This window comes from Anabrus simplex, chromosome 14, assembly GCF_040414725.1.
Source record: "Anabrus simplex isolate iqAnaSimp1 chromosome 14, ASM4041472v1, whole genome shotgun sequence".
Lineage (NCBI taxonomy): Eukaryota > Metazoa > Arthropoda > Insecta > Orthoptera > Tettigoniidae > Anabrus > Anabrus simplex.
In genome coordinates this window covers 23,480,874-23,504,396 of record NC_090278.1, presented here as the reverse complement: position 1 = coordinate 23,504,396, position 23,523 = coordinate 23,480,874, and the positions used below count along the sequence as shown (strand labels likewise).

The following is a 23,523-nucleotide window of genomic DNA, read 5'->3' as shown; positions in this document are numbered from 1 at the left end:
TTGTACTCGGAGCAAGCAGCAGCTAATTACTAACTGAGGCAGGGAAAAGGCTGCAGGCTATAGATAAACCAAGTAAACACTCACTGCCATCTGTGGAGCAAATATTGTTCTAGGCTAGGAGATGTTTAAGTCGTACATTACTCTCTAAAATATTTTCCTTGCTCTGTTTCTTACTATTGACTTTATATAAACCATGCAGGCTCAGGAAGAAAGGCATCGGGATTTGGACCACCATTTGAAGACCCCTATATAAGTGTGTATAATGTTGATGAAGGATTGGATGTTTTAAGCCAAATAAGTGATTCAGTGTTCTCGTTTCTTTTAGGGATCAAGTCTCACCTGTTGGTAATGCTGAAATTGGGAAAAAACAAACACAAAGAGAAGAGGACCAAACCGAAAATATTCACAGGGTAGTGATGTGGAATATTTGTCACAAAGAAGACTTTATGGAACAGATGTCCGAGCTAGGAGCTCGGAATAGTGGTATTTGTGAAGGAGGTGTAGAAAGTGAATCAGCTGTAGAGAAGAATTCTACAGATCAGGACGATAACGGTCAGGAATCTGCAGGGTCTACCGTGAGCTGTGGTATATGCAATGAAATTTTGGAAAATGTTTCTGTACTCCACAAGCATGTCAAAATTCAGCACGATGACCGTCATTCTGCAAATCCCAATTCAAATTCAATCTGCACCACACTCCAACCGATTCATAAATGTGGAATATGTTGCAGGGAATTTAAGAGGTTTGGTTCTCTCTATCAACATGCAAAAGTACACGCAGAAGATCGTCGTACTTTGTGTAAAAAGTGCAGCAAGAAATTCCCCAAGTGTTCGCCTCTGCAGAAGCGTGAAGCCGCACATATTAAGGATAGGAGATTTCTGTGTAGTGCATGTGGGAAGACATTCTTTGAAATGCACTCCTTGAAGAGACACATGGTTACACATTTTACTGAGGGTCATCATGCCTGTAACATTTGTAGCAAGTCCTTTGCGTCGTATACTCACTTAAGGACCCATCTGTTGACTCATACTGCAGTTAATAGTAAGGAAAATCTTTCAAATGTTAACAGTGAGACAGCATGTTCCTGCAATACATGTGGTGAACATTTAACTTATTAAAGTGCAGTTAAACAATATCCATGAATTGCAAATCTTAACCCTTTCACTCCGGCGTAACAAGTATGGTGGCGTGACCCTCTGGACGCAAGCAGGGGGTGGTTCACCGAGCCCGCTGTGCGGGATACTTGTCTCACTCCGCTCTCCAGTTCGCAGTCAGATCGTGACGTGAAGAGAAGACAGGCAGAGGTTTTTTCTTTTTTTTCTCTAGAGGCTTTATTTCACACCGATAGGTCTTATGGCGACGATGGGATAGGAAAGGCCTAGGAGTTGGAAGGAAGCGGCGTGGCCTTAATTAAGGTACAGCCCCAGCATTTTAGGCAGAGTTTAAAAGTATTTTATTTGTAATGCATATTCGGTGAACTGCTTATGACTATTTTTTTTTGCACTTTTCATTCTCCTCGCACAGGAAAGTTATGATACTTGTGTTAAAAAACAGCTGAAAGAAACTTGCATCCACAAACCTACTACGCTGGCATAGCAGGGGGAGAGGTGATACTCCCACGTGGCGCGTCCCAGATGGCGGATAGGGGGGTCCTAACAGTCTTGCCGGCGGACTTGAGGGAAATAAAATACCTCTCGCGGACCAAACACACAACCCCCTGTGGGTGGGGGACGCAGACGAAGTATACACCCACGGTATCCCCTGCCTGTCATAAGAGGCGACTAACAGGGGCAACCAAGGGATGATTGTCTTGGAACCTTGAAACTACTTGTGATTAGTACCACCACGCAGAGAACACCATGGGTCTCTTTTACTTGCGTGTAGTACCACTATATTAGATACCAAATAGGTTTGTGAATATTAGCACACAGGAACACCGTGCGGTCGGCTTTTGCAGTACCTGTGATTAGTACCACCATATGAGCAGGACCATGGGATGATGGCTACCATGGTTCTACCTTGCCTATGATTAGTACCCATTATATGAGGAACACCACGGGATAGTGCAAGTCCCTGTGATTAGTACTCTTATGTGCTGAACACCATAGGTTTGTGTTGCCTGTAAATGGCGCCACAATGTGAGAAAAACCATAGGTCTGTATTTCATAACCTGTGAGTAGTACCATAATGTGTGGAATACCACGAGAGTCTGCTACGTTTGATTAGTACCGCAACATGATAAATACCATGGTTCTTCTTTCCTAGCGATAAGTACTGTTATGAGGGGCCGATAACTTGGATTTTGGACCCCCTTTTAGACTGCAAGCATCATCGATTCAGTGTTATGCTATAATAGCAGTCCCTTGGTCAGTAATACTATTGTTTTACATCAGTTTCTGTGAATGTAAGGCATTGCGGGTCGCATCGACTGATTGTTTTAAATTCATATCCATCCATTCATTCTTTGTCCTCACGTTTTGAATTATGGTCAGTGGAGGATTTTGGACTTTTAATTTTTCATTCCATTTTGTCTCATTTCATACCATTAGGGTCTGATGACCTTGATGTTAGGCCCCTTTAAACAACAAGCATCATCATCATCATCATCGAAACTTAGTATTGTCCACTAAACTTTTCAATCCGGAATTAACTGCATCAAACTTATATTTCTTTGGATTCAGTTCTACTGTTTCCAATTTTGTTTTCTGCTTGGTGGTTCAGGCACCTGATTTTCATCCTCACTATCTTCATCTTCAGTCGAATCATCGAAGTAGGCCAACCTTTTAGATGACAAAGCGGTAACTGGAGTAGAAGGTGTGATCCAACACCAGAATCAGATGACAAATCACTATCATCGTCATCTTCAAAGTCAGTACCCAATATGAGGGCAAGAGCTTCATCCGCACTATATCTTTCCTCCATCATCAGGCCTTTTACAAAGCAAAGCGATTGAAAACTAAATCAAGAAGCACAAGCACGTCAGCACAGGGGAGCAACTGGTTACTCCTGTCATCTGGTAATCATAGCCATAACTATAGACTCCCAAGACAGCCACGGGTGACCTCCAAGGCCGAACATCCAGAGCAGTCTATCGTAGTGAAACAGAAAACAGCCGAAAGACACGTAACTTCTACAGCAGTCGACTTGGAGCCAGTGCACTATGAGAGACTTTGTCTCATTATCAAAAATTGATGCCTGCCTGGGCATCAGATGATATAGACATTGATTCCCATAAGGAACCTGAAATATTTGTCCCGAATAGCACTGCCAGTGGCTCCAAGTAGCCTACGCAGTGGCCTCCACGGTATGCAATAGCCATGCGTCTTGGTGGGTGTGCTATTTACCAACTGATGAGCCCAGCTTAGCACACTGGGGTGAAATGCTGGCAACCAGGAATATTACAAGTAATAAATCTCATTGTAGACCGTATTGGACATCAGATATGAACATTAAAACAAGAATAATAGTTAACACCACCTTTCCAATACTTATCTTTCCTATATTTAGCAAATAAACATTACAACAGGCATTGTAAGAAGGGACATGTTTCGCTTAACAGTCGTAAGCATCATCAGCCAAAAATAAATCTTAGCCTAAAGTTAGGTCAGGGCCCTGAACCTAGTGTCCTTAACATATATGGCACCCTAAGAATCAACATTTATATTTAGAAAATGAAAATGGGCTTAAAACTAGTGTGAAAAAACATAGAATGTTACAACATGGCTAAGAGAAAAAACACAATCGAGTTGAGACAGAGGATAAGAACAGAAAGTACAATACAGAGCTGGTAATGAAATAATTAAAATCATTAGGATAGCATTGTTACCAGTCAGTCAATCAGAATGTTCAAACATAAAAACAAGAGTGAAAATATATAAGAGTGTTCATCATGGCTGAGTTAGAAAAAACACGTAATCATGTTGCCAGAGGTTAAAAACATAAGGTACAACACAGAGCTGGCAGTGTAATAATCAAACTCATGGCTGCCAGTCAGTTAATAAGAATGTTCATATATAACAAAACGTGATGGTTATATTCTTTTAAGTGAAGAAATAATGAAATCCCACTCTTGTACAGATACGTGAGAACGGGCGAGAGAAATCATATATTGTAGCAGACATGGAGTAGTAACACTTCAAACAGGATTGATCATGCCTGAAACCGCTTCATTTTTGCTGGGAGTTCAAGACCAAAAGCACACAGATACAACACACGCAGCAACGGGCATAAATTTAACAGACCCCCTTGAACGGCTAATGTCTCCGGTCAACGCTCATCCAACATAAGAGATTTCAGTTCACGCACTTGGCATCTTATTTTTTTCTGTTTTGGTCTTAAACTCCCAGCAAAAATGAAGCGGCTTCAGGCGTGATCAATCCTGTTTGAAGTGTTACTACTCCATGTCTGCTACAATATATGATTTCTCTCGCCCGTTCTCACGTATTTATACAAGAGTGGGATTTCATTATTTCTTCACTTAAAAGAATATAACCATCATGTTTTGTTATATATGAACATTCTTATTAACTGACTGGCAGCCATGAGTTTGATATTACACTGTCAGCTCTGTGTTGTACCTTATGTTTTTAACCTCTGGCAACACGATTACGTGTTTTTTCTAACTCAGCCATGATGAACACTCTTATATATTTTCACTCTTGTTTTTATGTTTGAACATTCTGATTGACTGACTGGTAACAATGATATCCTGATGATTTTAATTATTTCACTACCAGCTCTGTATTGTACTTTCTGTTCTTATCCTCTGTCTCAACTCGATTGTGTTTTTTCTCTTAGCCATGTTGTAACATTCCATGTTTTTTCACACTAGTTTTAAGCCTATTTTCATTTTCTAAATATAAATGTTGATTCTTAGCGTGCCATATATGTCAAGGACACTAGGTTCAGGGCCCTGACCTAACTTTAGGCTAAGATTTATTTTTTGCTGATGATGCTTACGACTGTTAAGCGAAACATGTCCCACCTTACAACGCCTGTTGTAATGTTTATTTGCTAAATATAAGGAAAGATAAGTATTGGAAAGGTGGTGTTAACTATTATTCTTGTTTTAATGTTGAAATCCGGAATGAGTTAGCTGGAAAATTTATAAGTCCAATAACGGATCATTTATATTGGTATTATAAATTTACTCATTCGGGACAAATATTTCAGGTTCCCTGTGGGATTCAATATCTACATCATTAGTCTGCTATCATTCATACGCTGGATGTGACCATCCCATCTAAGCCGATGAGTGCTGATGAAGGCTTCTATGCTGTTCATATGGGCCTTGTCAAGAACTGCTGCACTGCTCATGTAGTCATCTCATTTGATGTTCATGATGGATCTAAGTTTCTGCTGATGGAAGCGTTCCAGTTTCTTTATTATGTCACAACAATAAAGTGTCCAGGTTTCACATCCATATAGTAATGTTGTAACCGTTAAATGACTGGTTACACAATAAACATCAAATAATAATAATAATAATAATAATGAAAGATTTATGAATTTGTGAACAAAGTAAAACACAGTAAAATAAATTTAAGGTTCAACCGAGACGATGTACTATAAAATGTAAACAACAGATTGGGAAACATGACAGCTACGAAATGGATGTGGAAAGCCGCATGGAAACCCTGCAAAGTAAATCGAATGTATCCTTTGAGAAGGAAAAATCGTAGATGATAATTTCCCTAGATTTCATTTATTTAAAGTAAACAAAACAAAATAATAAAAGACGAACAAAAACCCAAATATTTTTTATAGAAAATGTAAGTGTTAATTGCACTTCCAGATATGCGCACTATACCAAAGAAATTTTACATGATGATTTTTATGAGGGCTAATCCTAATCTTCACAAATTATGAAGAAAAAAAAAAGAAATTTTAACGGAGGCACAGAAAACTTGCATCAGTACCTAAAACACTTCCAGTAAAGAACATACATTTTTGGTGCTCGTGTTAGATGCAGAACTACGGGAGGCAACCCGAGAAAAAGTTAAAATACACGTTAGTTACAAGGTCAAGGAAGGAAAAAGGAATTGCCTCCGAAACAAAATGTAAGTTTCATGATCCTAAGTCAAAAGCTAAGTCATTTTGACAGTTAGTGGTGAATGTGAACCTCGAGGATAAACTCCTGCGCAAGAAAACAAATAATTACATTTAAATGAAGTTAATGTCCAAAATAAAAGAAGAAATAGTGCTTCCCCGAGACAGGTATCCCATGACGGGACCGATGCAGGACCGCGTCCGCTCTCTAGGATGGTGAAAAATCAAAGATGCAGAGACTACCTCGCTCCCTTGAAGGAGCAGATGAGATCGAAAAACCAGAAATTGTGCAACCACCAAAGTAATCAACCAGGATACGGAACTTACCCTCGACTTTCATATTCTCCAATTATATTTGATCTTATATTCACCAATCAGAAGTCTCTTCTTTCTTGCTGATCCAGAAAAGTCTTTTATGCAACAGGAAATACGCCGCTAAAATGGCACGTGTAGGTACATGCTGTTACACAAGTTAGATAAACGAAAATATTAAAACTCACAGCTACATGATCATTTTACACACAAAAAAAATTTCCAGAACACTTTTTTTTTTCAAGTTCAAAGGTCCAAACAAGGTAATATCTTACATAATGCCAATTTTTTTTTTTTAAACAATAAATTAAGGAATTTCCCTCATTTCCCCCCTGCTATCTTAATCCTGCCACAATGTTGTTATGACTACAGCTTGATACACCATGAGTTTGGTATATATATTGAGATCCTTATTCAAGAAAACTCGGGAGAGGCAGCCGTACGCTGCATGGGCAGAGCGTATTCTATTTTCCACATCCTTTTCTGAGTTGAAGTGTGTAGAAAGAATACTACCAAGGTAGATGAATTGGTCTACTTGTTCAAGAGGTGTTCCTGGTATGATGGCAATATTTAGCTCAGGGAGAGTATTACCTGGTGCAAGCTGCGTAAGTACTTTAGTCTTATGGGTGTTGAGGGTCAGACCAAAAGCTCCTCAGGTGTATGGGCAGGAGTTTTATTTTTGATATTTGGTTTATGTTGCATCTACGCAGATAGGTCTTATGGCGACGATGGGATAGGACAGGGCTCGGAGTGGGAAGGAAGTGTCCGTGGCCTTAATTAAGGTATAGCCCCAGCATTTTCCTGGTGTGAAAATGGGAAACCATGGAAAAACCTTCTTCAGAGCTGCCAACAGTTGGGTTCTAACCCACTATCTCCCGGATGCAAGCTGATAGCTGCCCGCTCCTAACCACACGGCCAACTCACCCGGTACGGGCAGGTGTTGCATTGTCATCATCTGCATAATGAAGCACCATTATCTGAGTACTATGAGTCATCTCCAAGAACGGAGCCTGGTTTCATTGAACAGTCCGCCATAATGCCAAAACTTAATTTCCACACCTACATGGTCGATAGTAGAAGTCTCATGAAGCATGGCTGCCATGTTCAGAGCGAAAAGTGTGGGGGCAAGAACTTAAACCTTACTTAACTCCAATGCATCCGTAAATGGACTGGTACGCGCTCGAGCGCCTGGGCCAGGACTCTGTAAGCGGACTGGTACGCCGGGGTGCAAGGTCGCATATTAGAGACGTTTGTGACATCTGTTGGCATTTTCTGGAAACATTTCTACTGGAAATCTGTTCTTGGTGTCTCAAAGTGTCCCCAGAGTGCTCTGGTATGCTTCTTTGGCAAGGAGAATTGATTAAAATATCGATCCAGAAATCGGTATTCTGCTGTTGACAAGATGGCTGAGAAGGAAGAGCAAGAGGGCCCAAAAATTTCCTTCAGTTTTTCGTAGACATTCCGAAGGTCTCTGGTGTCAGACAAAGTCTGGAGCTCCTTGGCTTTCTGCTGCCACCATTCATTTTTCATCTGTATTATATCAGTCTGACATTTCATCTTAAGTTCTTGGAAATGTGCTTTCTTCACTACAAAGGAAGGGTCTTGTGTAAGGTATAAGCAGGCTCCCCTTTTTTTTACTAATTAGTTTCAGAATGTTTTCATTATTATCATCAAACCAGTCATTTCTCTTCCTTTTCTCGTAGTCATTTGTTTTTTCTGCTGAATCTTTGATGATAGTTTGAAGCGTGGCCCATTCCGGCTCCACATCCTTGGTATTGATTGGATTGGAAGTCAGCTGTTCTGTTATGGCATTTTGGAATTCTTTAGCAACAGTTTCATTTTGAAGTTTTGAGGTATTTAATTTCTTCCTTGAAGGGTTTGTGAAACGAGTATATAGTTTCTGGTGCACCAAAGTCCTGAGTCGGCTGATAAGAAGTCTGTGATCCGTCCAACAGTCATCGATGTTTCTACTGTGTCCATGATGAGGACGTCTTTCTTGTTGCGTTGTCGGGTTACGATGTAATCAATACGGTGCCAGTATTTTGAATGTGGGTGCATCCATTTAGTCTTGTATCTGGTTGGTAAACGGAATTGTGTGTTGGTGATGAGTTCATGCTCAGCACAGAGGCCAAGAAGAAGTAATCCATTTGCATTGCAGTTTCTTATGCCTTGATTGCCCATGACAGTTAGCCGATTATCTCTACCCACTCTAGCATTGAAGTCACCAAGTAATAATAATTTATCCATGATGGGCGCTTTGGAAAGTATTGTATTCAGTTGATGGTAGAATTGATTCTTTCAGAGCTGTAGAGGTATAAGCAGAGATGAGAGTGATGAATATATCTCCAGAGAGTGGTATGCGGAGGGTCATGAGTCTTTCATTAACTGCAGTAGGTCTTAACCTAAGTATGTTTACCAGTTCAGTTTTCACTGCAAATCCAACACCATGAATTCAATGTTCACCTTCATTTTTCCCTTTCCAGAAGATGTTATAGCCTGAACTAGATTCAATAAGTTTTCCCTCATTCAGTAATCTAGTTTCACTTAATGCAGCAACGTCGATGTTTAGTCTTGCTAGCTCATGAGTGACAAGAGGCACTCGTCTTTCAGGTAAGTACACAGCTACAAACACTCTTGCTTGCTATGCTTACACAAGAGGGAAAGTTCAATCTTAGTATGGCAAAAACAGATGTTCCTAACTACTTCTTTGCTTGGATTATCATAGTACAATAGGAAAGTACATCACCGGGGTCTGAGAGGGCAATCACCCCTTGTGGGTGGGGCTGTAGAATAACACCCACGGTATCCCTTGCCTGTCGTAAGAGGCAACTAAAAGGGGCCCCAGGGGCTCTGAACTTTGGAGCGTGGATTGGCGACCACGGGCCCTTAGCTGAGTCCTGGTATTGCTTCCACTTGTGCCAGGCTCCTCACTTTCATCTATCCTATCCGACCTCCCTTGGTCAACTCTTGTTCTTTTCAGACCCCGGCGCTATTAGGTTTGCGAGGGCTAGGGAGTCTTTCATTTTCACGCCCTTCGTGGCCCTTGTCTTTTTCGAAGTGTTGGATCCCTTCCATTTTTTCCCTCTGATTAGTGTTATATAGAGAATGGTTGCCTAGTTGTACTTCCTCTTAAAACAATAATCACCACCACCACCACCACCACCTGAGAGGACAATCGTAATGGAGAGATTTATCATTTACAAGAGTATCGTTAAATTGAGAGGAATTTTACAGGACTGGAATATTTTATCATTACAAAAGGGGATAATCTTTGTATGGTATATAGTTTATGGAAGATCACTTGGAATGAAGACCTGATACATTTGCAGGCATTCCTCCTCAGTAGACCAGAGATGAAACCATTTCTGTACAAGTACGCAACATTGATTTTTCAGGTAGAGTCTTCATAATGTTAATACAATAGAACCTTGATCTTCTGACTCCATCAACTGATCGTCAGATTATCTGATGGTCTTTCCATATTTTCCTCAATCCAGTTGTCTTGTACCTTTTAGTGTTGAGGCTACTAGAGATCTCCATTACTTTTTGCCTCTTACTATTGAAACTGTATCTACCTTTGAGTCTTCTTGTAGTTTATACAGTAACGTTGATTGCTTCACATTTATTTTGATGTTATGTGTCAAAATAAGACTTGTAGAAAGAATATTTTTGAGGAAATTTTTTTTTGGGGGGGTGGGGTACTGGGGTTTTTGGGAGGAGTATCTTATATGATATGTACAAAGGAGTATCTTATATGATATGTACAACACCACAGGAATTTGCACTTGAAAATTCCAACCTTGGATCGAACGGGATTCAAACCTTGGTGGTCTGGACAGAAAACTAGCAGCTGAGCCTCTGCACTAATCATGCCCCGTACTCTTCATATAATGAGTCTAAATCGGAAATAGTATGGACCAGGGTATATTTTTGTATACGCAAGGGTGAGTGATTTCTGATTCTGCTGTGTTACTATTTCAATTTAAACATTGAACATTAACATTTCTAGAACATTATTTCTATTATATTACAAACATGTCCATATCTTCTATTGAAAGGGTGGCTGGCTCTATGGCTGAATGGTTAGCGTGTTGGAGTTTGGTCGCAGGGGTCCCGAGTTCGATTCCCTGCAGGGTCGGGAATTTTAACCATCATTGGTTAATTCTGCTGGCACGGGGGCCGGGTGCATGTGTCGTCTTCATCATCTTTTCATCCTCATCACGACACGCAGGTCGCCTACAGGCATCAAATCAAAAGACCTGCACCTAGTGAGCCGAACATGTCCTCAGACACTCCCGGCACTAAAAGCCATACGCCATTTCATTTGAGTCGTCCAGTTGCAAAACCTGTTATGTGAAGCAAGCAAATTTTTCAGGAAGCACAAAAAAACAGTTACTTGTTGTGCAACAAAGATAGGAGGTTGAAATTTTGTAATTAAACTGTAAACATTCATCTTCATCATACTGCAAAATCTCCACAAACTATAACTTATAAAAACTATGTTATTTGCAAAAAACATTTGGACATAAGTTTTACAGCAGTTTTATGGAGATAAAGGTTTTTGCAGCATTATATGGAACAGAGTGTGCAGATTTATATTGAACATGTTTTATTAGCTATGTTTGAAAGTATTGCACTATGAAAATAGCATGAATGGAAATAATTTTAAGGTTAGGATATAATCTGTTTTGATATCTAATCCCTGCTCTTTGATTTTATGATTACGTCAAAAAAAATTATTAATTCAAAACTTTTTATAAGTTCTTTAACATTTCAGACATTAACAATCCGTTATTGCCTTCAACAAAATCTGCCACATCAGTGTCATAGTCTGGCATTTCAGTGTTTAAAGTTTGCTGCTGGTCAAACAGTGTCTTGAAGAATGTGAGGTCATCACTCCTTATCCTTCTTTCCCGTAATGTTTGGTCAGCAATGTGATCAGGTTGTTGAGCTTTTCTTTCTTAAGAGAAACTCCTTCCTCCACTGCATAGTAGCAGAAACAGTTTTCCATGCTTCAATATGCTTTTTGCTTCACTACAATTTCTGTTATAGTTTACTTCACCTCTTATCACACAGTTGCCTGATTTTGTTTGTTTAAGTATGATCCTCTTACAAGGTTAAGTTTGAAATGCCAATTACCTGGTTCCTTCAGTGTGTGAGACACTGCCTATTTCCAGTCCATCACAGAACAGCTGTTTCCCAACCGAATCACAGTTGCATGAGATTCAAAGATGTTAACATACTCTTGATCCATAAGAAATGTTGTATGTTTCTTAACATCGGCCTTGATTCGTCCAAAAACCCTATCAGGAGGGATAAATGAGTGCCCTACCACAGGAAACAGCAGAGTTATCCTTTTTTAATTGAAGGAGGAGCATCCTCAGCCAAGAACTTGCCAAGCATTCCAATTATGATTTTATTTTTGTTCTGACTTCCGCAACCATCGGCGACCAGTTTGGTGGAATGGTAATTTACCAGGTCGGTAGATGTTAATCTGTGGTAAAGTGCAGATGCAATTTCGTTTGAACCCTTCCAGAATAAATTCTCAAGCCATACATAGGCAAAAGTTTTGTTTTTCCCCTGAGGATCTTTAGAACCTCTTCCCCTCACAAATAATGAAGTTGTAAATCTATAGCTGTCATAAAAAGTACCCCACCTGGTCAGGAATTTTGGGAATTGTATTATTATTTTGGCAATCGAAACAGAAAGTTATTTCTCCATCAAGTTTCTGCTGCACATGCTCATAGAATGCATCTGCTTGCCTCTGATGAACATTTAGATCATCATTTAAGTTTTTCATCAAATCTGCATTAGAAGATATTAGAATCATTCCGTATTGACGTTTTTCATTTTACAATGGCGAAAAATGAGAGTATCCTCCTATTCAAAACAACGGAATATATGATGTATTGAATAGGAGGATACTCTCATTTTTCGCCATTGTAAAGTAAATCTGCATTAGTGCAAGATTTGATGCGTTCTGAAAAGGAGAGGCACGTCGATTAACAATCAATGGCAGGCGACCCAAAACCAATGTTATAGTCATTATCAAAAATTTTACGAAAATAATCGTACTTTACATATAAACTTTCACCATCTGACTCTTGATATTGTAGCCCTTGAGCTTTAATTCTTAACTTACTGGGAAGATACTGTCGAGTTATGTTCTTGCTGCGGCAATAATGTATTAAACAGAACAAATTAAAACTAAATCCTTTAGAAAGTGGGACAAAGCGACTTTTGCAGCAGTCTTTCTCTGATCTTTGCATTTTAAGTTGGGACATAACGAGTTTTGCAAATCTTTAGTCATCTGGGACATAACGAGCTTTGCTGCATAACTCTCGCTGGACGTAATGACTTCTGCACCAGTTCCAGTTAGACTTTGCTCACGTATTACATTACTGGAATGTGTATTTTGATGAGCTGCATACAATAGCGGTGAGAACTCATTTTGAGAAGAAATGGACATAACGGGTTTTGTAACTGGACAGCTCATTTCATTTCATTGAAAGGGTACGTTATTTCAGAAAGTAATATGAGATTGACACAGTTTCTTCTTCTCTCCCTGAATGGGTAACTTAGGAACGTGCGAAACAAAATTTTCTACCCTTTCTCGTAGCCCATTATTCGTTCATATGCAGTGAGTGATTGTGTTTTCGTAGCATTGACCCTGCATGTTGGAGAGTCATCTTTTCTTCCTGGAAACCCTGTATATGTGAGTGCCCTTTTTGATTTCATTCCAGTCATGTGTATTTGGTGATCCTAGTTGCTTCAGATCTTGTACTCTTTGTTTATACAAAGTCAGCTGGGTAGCTTTGTTCTTGAACAATATGTGGATTTTCAGAGTTACTCTGAGTCTATTCTTTCTAAGTGCCCTAAGAATTGAATTATTCACATGGCTTATATTAGAAAAACTATATTTATTGTAATCATTTTTGGGAAAAGAGCAAGAAAAAAGTAATTGTCTTGAATTATCGTTACTACCGGGCGAGGTGGCCGTGTGGTTAGGGGCGCGCAGCTGTAAGCTCGCATCCGGGAGATAGTGGGTTCAGATCCCACTGTCGGCAGCCCTGAAGATGGTTTTCCATGGTTTCCCCATTTTCACACCAGGCAAATGCTGGGGCTGTACCTTAATTAAGGCCACGGCTGCTTCCTTCCCATTCCTAGGCCTTTCCTGTTCCATCGTCGCCATAAGACCTATCTATGTCAGTGCGACGTAAAGCAAATAGCAGAAAGAAAATTATAGTTACTTGAAAATTATTTTACTCACAATCGAATCAGTCATTTAAGAAAGGCCACATGTCAAGAAATGTAACTTTTCAGGAGGAACTAAAAAACTGATTTAAAAACCAGGCTTGCCATTTACGTTAAATTTAAGTGCTTTAACCGTTAGAGTTCATGGTTATGGCTAGGTAACTTGATAAAATATGGAGTAAAGATTCGGAACTTTACTTAAATTGGCAGATAAATATAATGGATATTTGCCCTTTCTATAATGATGGCTGAATGTATAACGTGTAGTATGAGAGAAAAACAGTTTTGCAGCAAAACACACATCATTACCCATGTAAGTTCTACAACAGTGATCTTTTAAATGAGGAGTCAGTCAAAATCATTGTCAGTCACACAAACAATTGCCCACGCAAGTATTTCTTTGAAAAAGTCTTTGCGCTCCCCTGAATTGTACATTTCTAGACACTTTAGGTCATCCATGTAATTCCTGTTGATAGGAATTGGTTCTTCGTAGACTTGTTCATTTCGAAACTGGACACTACTGTGCAGCTGCAAAGAGAAGGTGTCTTCAGTTAGGCTACTGATTAAATGTTTTGTCTACGGTTCCTGGATCATTGGCAGAGTAAACTAACTGCATGAATGATGCTGGCTGGAAATGAATTTTCAAACTACTAGACACTTCCCTTCCTCAAGATTCATCTGACAGTTCTTTCCTCTTATGAAACTTCGGCCACCATGCCATGAAGTTCACGATAAATGCCCTTTCCTAAATGAGTTCCAAACAGCACACAATATAACTTTAGATATCAGCATCAGAATTTTTTTGCTATTTGCTTTACATCGCACCGACACAGATAGGTCTTATGGCGACGAAGCATGAGAAAGAGGGAGAAAAAAATATGTAGAAAGTTTTGAAATGTGGTGTTGGAAGAGAATAGAGAAGATCGAGTCGACAGAGCGGGTGACAAACGAAGATGTACTGAGAAGAGTAGGAGAGAAGAAAACTGTTCTGAATACAATTCTCCAGAGGAAGGCCAACTGGATCGGACACATACTGAGACACGAGGGGCTCATACACGACGTCATTGAAGGGAAGATCAGAGGAACTGCAGGATGAGGAAGAAGAAGAATAATTCAACATCTGGATGACATGAAAGATGGGAGCAAATACAGCAGACTGAAAAGAAAAGAGCTGAAAACAGGGAACATTGGCGTCAGAAATTCTCCATACAAAGACACAGACCTGCCACTAGGCAGAGTACTATATTATTATAATACTGGCCGGATACGTGCCGTTTCCTCTGTGAGAAGGTGCCCCAAGACAGGTACAGTGTTAATCTGCAATTTTAAAAGATTGACAATTTGGACATCTACCCTTTCTTATCAATAACGAATTACTTTTTCAACAGGTAATCACTTCACAGAATGCCAATCATAAGGATTTCTTTTTTTAGGAAGGGGGCTGGAATGATGCCAGAGGAGGATATTACTTCATTTTGTTTTGTTTTTAACATAAAGACTTTGTCTATCATTACTGAGACTAAGTATGTTACCTACCTTAGAACTTTCGAAAAATAAATTTTCCTATAAATGTTTTTTTGATTGCGACTTTGCATTTCAAATAATTTGCCATTTACTTGACAAAGTAATTGGTTCCTAAAATACCGGGCGAGTTGGCCGTGCGCGTAGAGGCGCGTGGCTGTGAGCTTGCATCCGGGAGATAGTAGGTTCGAATCCCACTATCGGCAGCCCTGAAGATGGTTTTCCGTGGTTTCCCATTTTCACACCAGGCAAATGCTGGGGCTGTACCTTAATTAAGGCCACGGCCGCTTCCTTCCAACTCCTAGGCCTTTCCTATCCCATCGTCGCCATAAGACCTATCTGTGTCGGTGCGACGTAAAGCCCCTAGCAAAAAAAAAAAAAAAAAAAAAAAAAATTCCTAAAATTCTCATCGCTAATCCTGGACCTCTTTCAGGAAAATATACATCTTTTCAGCAAATGAAAGGAGCACATGAGGGAATACCTTTGTTTAATTTTAAGAATATCCCCAGCAATGATGAATATTGTAGGGTAAATCCGATCTCGTTGGAAGTACTGGAGAGGTAAGAGAGTATCTGATACCAATATAGTTACCAAGCTTGATAGCTGCAGTTGCTTAAGTGCAGCCAGTATCCAGTATTCGGGAGATAGTAGGTTCGAACCCTACTGTCGGCAGCCCTGAAAATGGTTTTCCGTGGTTTCCCATTTTCACACCAGCAAATGCTGGAGCTGTACCTTAATTAAGGCCATGGCCGCTTCCTTCCCACTCCTAGCCCTTTCCGGTCCCATCGTCGCCATAAGACCTATCTGTGTCGGTGCGACGTTAAGCAACTATAAATGCTTACAATATAGTGATAGTAGAACCACAACAGACATTAGTCACAGTAACGTGAGAAAGACCACTTGTAGCAGCAGTCAAAGGGAAGCTTCACTCATTCCACTACCTCGAAAGAATCATAAACAGCTACTCAAGATTTGGATAGAAGCCCCCCTTTTAACTACAACTACATTAATACAATCTGCTACCGATGGATATTCAAGTCGCAATAAACAAGAACTAATTATTCTAATACTTTCACTGATCAAATCACCAAACTGCAGCAAGCTTCGAAAATTCTAGAAGCTGGTCTCCAACGGTTCCAAGATTTTAATTTTTAGAATATCATTTCGACTCAAATTACACATGGAGTCAAATCATAGTTGTTTTTAAATAATTGCATTGGAGATCACAATCATTAACCAAATTCTCAATATCAGAATTTACTGTGTTCCAGAAATCAATGGATTTTAGAAAAAATGTCTCCTATATTTTAACCTTCAGTTTATATTTATGACTCAAATTTAAAGCCATATTACAGTTGATTCAATCAACCACAGCATTGTGAAAACAATTTTAGCCAAATTTTTACATTGTAGTTACTATGTTTTGGACGTCAATATATTTTAGAATTAAGGGTTACTCCAATTCAACATTGTAATTCATATTGTCATACTTTTAATGTGTACACAATTCCTGTGTTTTTTACATATTATTACTAAACATGGATTTATACTCAAGCAAAAATTTGTAAAAACAATCCAATTATGACAGGTCTTAACCTTGAGACAATTATGTAGGCTGAAGATGCTTGTAAATAAAGCAAAACATGTCCCTGTAAATTCGTGTTGTAGTATTATGAACTAGCGACACAAAACCAATTTGTATTGAATAGGTGGATTAAAATAATCACTATATTGTAAGCATTTATAACAAATTTCAATATGGGTCTAATCATGAGATTAGTTACATGTAATAAGTAAAGCAACTAGCAAAAAAAAAAATATATATATAATATAGTTGGTCCGTTATTGGATATTATAACACTGGAAACCGGGAATGAGTTAGCTGGAAAATTTATAACTATATTGGTATTATAAATCTACTCATTCGGAACAAATATTTCAGGTTCCCTATGGGAATCAACATCTTCATCAAGAAAATATCTCTCGAGCACTGATGATGCTACTGGTTCTGCTGTAGGGGAGGAGGGGTTACCCGGGCAGGGCGTGGTGGGCCCCTTTAATCATGAAGTTTATTTCATGCAAACACATTTTGTGTCACTAATTTCATGACATATAACAATAAGAGCTGTCCTGGCATTTGCCTCACTGCAGGAGAATGGAAAAGTACAGAAAACTCTTCTCAGAGCAACCGACGGCGGGAGCCAGCCCTTCCGCCTCCTTAATACAGAACTGCAAGGCCAGCCAGAACTAGCCGCTGTTAAGTTGAAGTGTAATGGTTACAATTTCATTTCAAGAAGTAAATTACGAGTAAAAAATTACATTTTGTAAAATGTAACTAGTACAAGTAAAAAATTACCAAAAGAGTATTTGTTGCATGTCTTTCATCATCTTCTTAGCGTTTGCCCCACAATGGAGCAGGGTCACTGTTTTGCAAGCCAATCTTCACTTTGTTTTATTAAGCGCATCATTTGAAACAAGACGAACATAACGCAAATCTTGTTGATGGTGATCAAGCCAGCGTTTCTTGGGCCGATCACAAGGCCTATTTCTAGATGGTGTGATGTGAAGTGCTGTCTGTACAACAGATGAACCTTCTCTACGCATTACGTGGCCATACCACCGAAGTCGGGATTTCATAATGTGACTCCTATTACTATTGCAGGTGAAAATATTACTAATTCCTAGTTGTCAATTCTTTTTAAATTGCTTTCCTCTGGAACAGTATCTCCTGTCATTTTTTTACGGTCTTTAGTCTGGTGTAGTAGTGATGATGCGTTCTCTCTTGTTCACGCACTCGAGGAGGTGGAGGAGCAGAACTTCCTTGTTGTTATCTTCAGCTTCAAGGAATCTGGATTAATTCATTTCGACAATTACTTATAAATGTATACATTTTTAAAATTTATAAATTGACCTTTTTTTCATGAACTTTTTAAGAAAAGAATAATCATTAGGACATATCTCTATGGATTATTATAAAAGTATTTCCTTGACAACTGCTTTCAGTTGCAGAAAGAATTTATGTAATTTCTCTTAAGTATTTTGTTATTTTCTTATGTTAATTTTAAGGACACTTCCTCTAAAACATTGATACTTTCTCAATATATGAATGTTTCATCTAAACAGTGTTATGTGGCTGAAGATGTTGATAATATACGAAACATGTACCACTTTTAATCAATAAGTTGCCTTAAGCAATTTAGTGTATCGACAAGGTGGAAAATAAAAAATATACCTAGTTGTGAATCCCTTTTGAATATCATTCCACTGGCTTGTTGTGTCAGGTGCCTGAATTTATTATTACAACTTCCCCCATGCGGAGGCTGCCACAAGGACAAAGTATGTCGACTACACAGTATTTTGTCTTCTAAGTTACTGTTGACTTTGCTAGTGTGCCAGGTAGAAGATTCCCCAAAGGCTCAGGAATAGATTTGCAATACGGTTCGTCAGATGTTATATAGATGATTGCGGAGTATGGTCACTGAACCTCGTATTGCGGCGATAGCGATGTCGTGGAGTCGTGTCCGGCTGAGACCGAGAGAATCCCATAGCTGTACAAGAAATTTAGGGATTGTGCCTCGAGCTCCGATCATGAGTCCATGGACGGAAATATAACGGAAGTATAATATTAATGGATAATGAAAATTATACGCTCAACTAGCCAACTAATTGTAATATTTATTATGCATTTCTTTGCAGACCTACCGTTAGGCATTCAAACCAGAGTGTTAAACATATTTTTAAACAAAAGTCATGTTTACTTGCACTCTGATAATCCTGTGCATAACCATAGGTCTACAAATATTTTTCTCAATTATTTAATTGAGAAATTATTGTAGGTGAATATTGTTTTCAGGATATTCCGCAGCGATCAATGTGGGAAGGTGAACGATATTCAAATAGTGACACCGAGAACATGGCTGAACAGGGAGCATCACAAGTAGTGGAATCACCTGTACAGTCTGCGTCTACTACATCTTCGTCATCGACAAAGCGCGCATCCACAAACGTGGATTCACCACAACACGCAAAGGAGTTTAAAAGACTGTCAGTTAAATGCAAACCGACTAGATTTGAAAGTGCAGTAAATAAATTGCAATCAGTAGCAGAATTAACCACTAATGACACAGAAAACCAATATGACAAATTTGCTAAGCATATTGCGTCCCAGTTGTGAGAGCTCCCTCTCCTCCACATAGTTTAGATGTTCTCTCCAAATCATTGGTTGGCATCTGCCCTTTACAACACGATGCTTAGATGCCAATAAGAATACAAATCGCTGTGCACAGTATATTACATATTGCATTTCGTTCCACATATTTCATATTCTCATGTATAGCATTTCATTTCTCAATATGTTTTCCATTCTAAATGATTGTACAATTATTTGTAGTGCATATTCTTTTTTGACAAATAGTTTTACAGTACTCTTTCCATTACTATTGTTTAATGTTAGTTGTATGGATTCTAATTCTACTGTACTGAATATATGTACTTTTAGTTTATGAAAAGTAAGGTGTTAATTTTGAACGCAAGCAGCGCAAAATAAATAATATCAGTTAATAAAATATGTTGTTAGTTAATACCGTACTTGTAATGATGTTTGTCCATAAAAAGTGAAAACCATAATTAGTAGCTATGCTTAGTGTATGCTATGATTACAATAAAAGAAAGAATTACCGACAGGACATTATTGATAAAAATACTTATAACTTAAGGCTGAATAAAAACTTAATGATGCTTACCTTCATAAATGGTTGGAGAACTTCAAAAATAGCAGCAAGAACTACAGGTAAAAACACCAAGATTGAATTGTGCAGCACTCTATACAACAAAGCTAGAGATCTAAAACTCTCTCTCCAGTTGTGCGATACCGTAAGGTTTTTTCCAGTTTTATTTTACATGGAATCGCCCGTCTCATTTTAGTATCTTGTTTTTTAGTCAGCAGTTCTACTAATTCCAGCAATTCTTGGAATTTAGGAGGTGACATTCGTAAAACATTTCTGTATGTTTCTAGGTTCTCTTCTTTTAACTCTTGGAAAAGTCTTGAAGATGCTCCTAACTCTTCCCTTCTTTAAATCCAAGGTCTACTCCACCATCGTCTCTCCTTGTGGTGACAAAGCATTTCCAAACAAAGCTCCATCACAGCCATCCTTAATAACCGCCTAATTTCTCGTTTATGTGGACCCGCAGATGACATGTTGACTAGAACTAAAAAGCCGCTGCTTGTGCTGGGTGTGTGCGACCGGGTTGCCAGCCACTGCCTGCTGGTGCTACTGCCTCGTGTGACCCACGCTTAACTTTTTGTTACACCTTGTAGTTATTAAAAATAAAAGGAGAGAATTAGTACACTGTGTAAGTTCCTTCCTTGTACACTTTTCTCAGAAACAATTATGATGTCCAACCCCTGTCCCGTTTCTCTACAGGGTCGAGTATGAGGTGAGATGAATCTTTGTAGCGAGCTTTTATAACTGGATGCCCTTCCTGACATCATCATCATCAGAGGAGTTAATGAGATGAAGTGAATGACGTGATGCATGATAGCAGAAATGGAGAGGATGAAACCCAGTGCCAGCATATACCAGGTGTATGCATATCTTTTCTGGTCTCGCTAGGAGATGGCGCCACCGAACAGTACCCAGCATATGAATTTGACACATACGTTAGTTTGTTCTTCTGACATTCACCTACCAACACACACAAGTTGAGTCCACCAAACACTAGCGTCTGTGTTGTATCGTTCAGTGATCATGTCGACGTTCGTGCCTGAAAAAGAACATTTGCAGCATGCATTGCTTTTTCTTATTTAATCAAAAGAATTAGGCTGTAGAAAGTCATCATTTGCTGGTAGAAACATAAGAGAACACACTCCATTGAATAGAATATGTGAGACATGGTTCTGACAATTTAAATGTGGTAATTTCAATGTGAAAGACAGTGCGCACTCTGGTAGACCACAAAAGTGCAAAGACTTTTGAAGCCCAGCAAAACCGTTAATGCACAACGCTATCGCCAACAAATCATGAATTTAAATCAAGCATTGATCGGAAGACGTCCGGAATGGGCCAGAAGACATGGCAAATTGATTTTGTTACACGACAATGCACCGTCTCACACAGCAAAACCAGTGAAAGACACCTTGTAATCACTTGGATGGGACACCCTACCACCGTACTGTCCCGACTTGACCCCATCTCACCATCACTTCTTCGCATCAATGGGGCTTGCGATCGCAGAGCAGCACTTCAGCAATTTTGACGAAGTTCAAAAATGGCTCGACAAATGGTTTTCCGCAAAAGGCAAGCAGATTTTCTGGCATGGTATTCATAACTTACCTGAAAGATGGGCAAAGTGTGTAGAAACTGATGACCAATATTTTGAATAAACAAAAAATTAATTTCCTTTAAAAATTGAATGTTTTCTTTAGCACAAAAACTGGCAAAAACTTATGCATACACCTGGTAGCCTACTTCTGTCGAATAGCACCAGGAGGTTTGCTCAAGGCTTAATGTTTCCATCTGATGACGAATCACAATCAACAGCGTCAAATGACCTCGCTCCAAATGAACCCTGCGGAGAGGTTTGGAATTGAATCCAAGCTTTTGGTGGAACTGTAGTAAGCAGTCTGGCCCATGCTGACGACTTGTGCCGAAAGCCTGCAGTCTAATATCTTGGAACTTGAAAATAAGTGCAATGAGTATGATATGAAAATTAGCCTCTCGAAGACTAAATTGATGTCAGTAGGTAAGAAATTCAACAGAATTGAATGTCAGATTGGTGATACAAAGCTGGAACAGGTAGAAAATTTTAAGTATTTAGGTTGTGTGTTCTCCCAGGATGGTAATATAGTAAGTGAGATTGAATCAAGGTGTAATAAAGCTAATGCGGTGAGCTCGCAGTTGCGAACAACAGTGTTCTGTAAGAAGGAAGTCATCTCCCGGACGAAACTATCTTTACATCGGTCTGTTTTCAGACCAACTTTGCTTTACGGGAGCAAAAGCTGGGTGGACTCAGGATATCTTACTCACAAGTTAGAAGTAACAGACATGAAAGTAGCAAGAATGATCGCTGGTACAAAACAGGTGGGAACAATGGCAGGAGGGTACTCAGAATGAGGAGATGAAGGCTAAGTTGGGAATGAACTTGATGGATGAAGCTGTACGCATAAACCGGCTTTGGTGCTGGGGTTATGTGAGACGAATGGAGGAGGATGGGTTACTTAGGAGAATAATGGACTGTGTTATTGAGGCTAAGAGGAGTAGAGTGAGACCAAGACAACAATGGTTAGACTCAGTTTCTAATGATTTAAAGATAAGAGGTATAAAACTAAATGAGGCCACAGCACTAGTTGCTAATAGAGGATTGTGGCCACGTTAGTAAGTTCACAGAGGCTTGCAGACTGAACACTGAAAGGCATAAATGTTGGTCAGTTTGGTGAAAAATAATTGTGGCTAAAATTGAAAGCTGGACCCCCTGTGGGTGGGGGACGCACATGTAGAATACACCCGTGGTATCCCCTGCCTGTCGTAAGAGGCGACTAACAGGGGCCCAAGGGGCTCTCAACTGGGAGTGTGGATTGGCAACCACGGGGCCCTTAGCTGAGTCTTGGCATTGCTTCCACTTACTTATGCCAGGCTCCTCACTTTCGTCTATCCTGTCCGACCTCCCTTAGTCAACTCTTGTTCTTTTCTGACCCCGACGGTATTAGAGCATTCGAGGCCTAAGGAGTCTTTCATTTTCACGCCCTTCGTGGCCCTTGCCTTACTTCGTCCGTTACTTCATATTTTGAAGTGACGGATCCCTTCTTTCTTCTTCTTTTCTCTCTCTCTTTACCCCCTGTGGGTGGGGGACGCAGACGAATAATACACTCACGGTATCCCCTGCCTGTCTTCAGAGGCGACTAAAAGGGGCAACCAAGGGTTGATTGAATTAGAACCATGAAACTACTTTTGATTAGCCCATCACACGGGGAACACCATGGGTTGCCTTTACTTGCGAGTAGTACAACTATATTAGGTATGAAATAGGTTTGTGATTAGTAGCAGTAAAGTGGCTGGTCTGTGGGTTTCCAGTACCCGTGCATCGTACCCATGTGAGCTACACCGTGGGTCTGCATTGCTTGTGATTAGGACCCACTATGTGAGGAACACCACGAGATAGTACGAGTCCCTGTGGTTAGTACACCTAGGTGAGGAACCTTATTGGTTTGCGTTGGCTATGAGTGGCGCCATTGTGTGAGTAGTACCATCTTGTGTGGAACACCGTGAGTCTTTGCTACTTTTGATTAGTACCCCACCATGACAGATACCATGGTTCTACTTTATTTGCGACATGTACAATTCTGAGGGGCCTTAGACCTGGATTTTGGACCCCTTTAGACATCAAGCATCC

General features: G+C 39.6%; 1 protein-coding gene across 2 annotated transcripts in view; it reads left to right on the top strand.

Moving 5' to 3' along the window:
• Positions 1-19,708, top strand: part of LOC136885427 (zinc finger protein 652) — a 90,862-nt gene extending 71,154 nt beyond the window's left edge. Inside the window, exon 5 of one of the 2 annotated variants that reach the window (XM_067157956.2) lies at positions 18,989-19,708. In XM_067157956.2, coding sequence (XP_067014057.1) covers positions 18,989-19,076 — 88 coding nt within the window. In that variant the 3' untranslated portion in view covers positions 19,077-19,708. Of the gene's footprint in view, positions 1-325; positions 1,356-18,988 lie in introns of those variants that run through there. The other variant, XM_067157955.2, reaches the window with a different exon arrangement.
• The last annotated feature ends 3,815 nt before the right edge of the window (positions 19,709-23,523 follow it).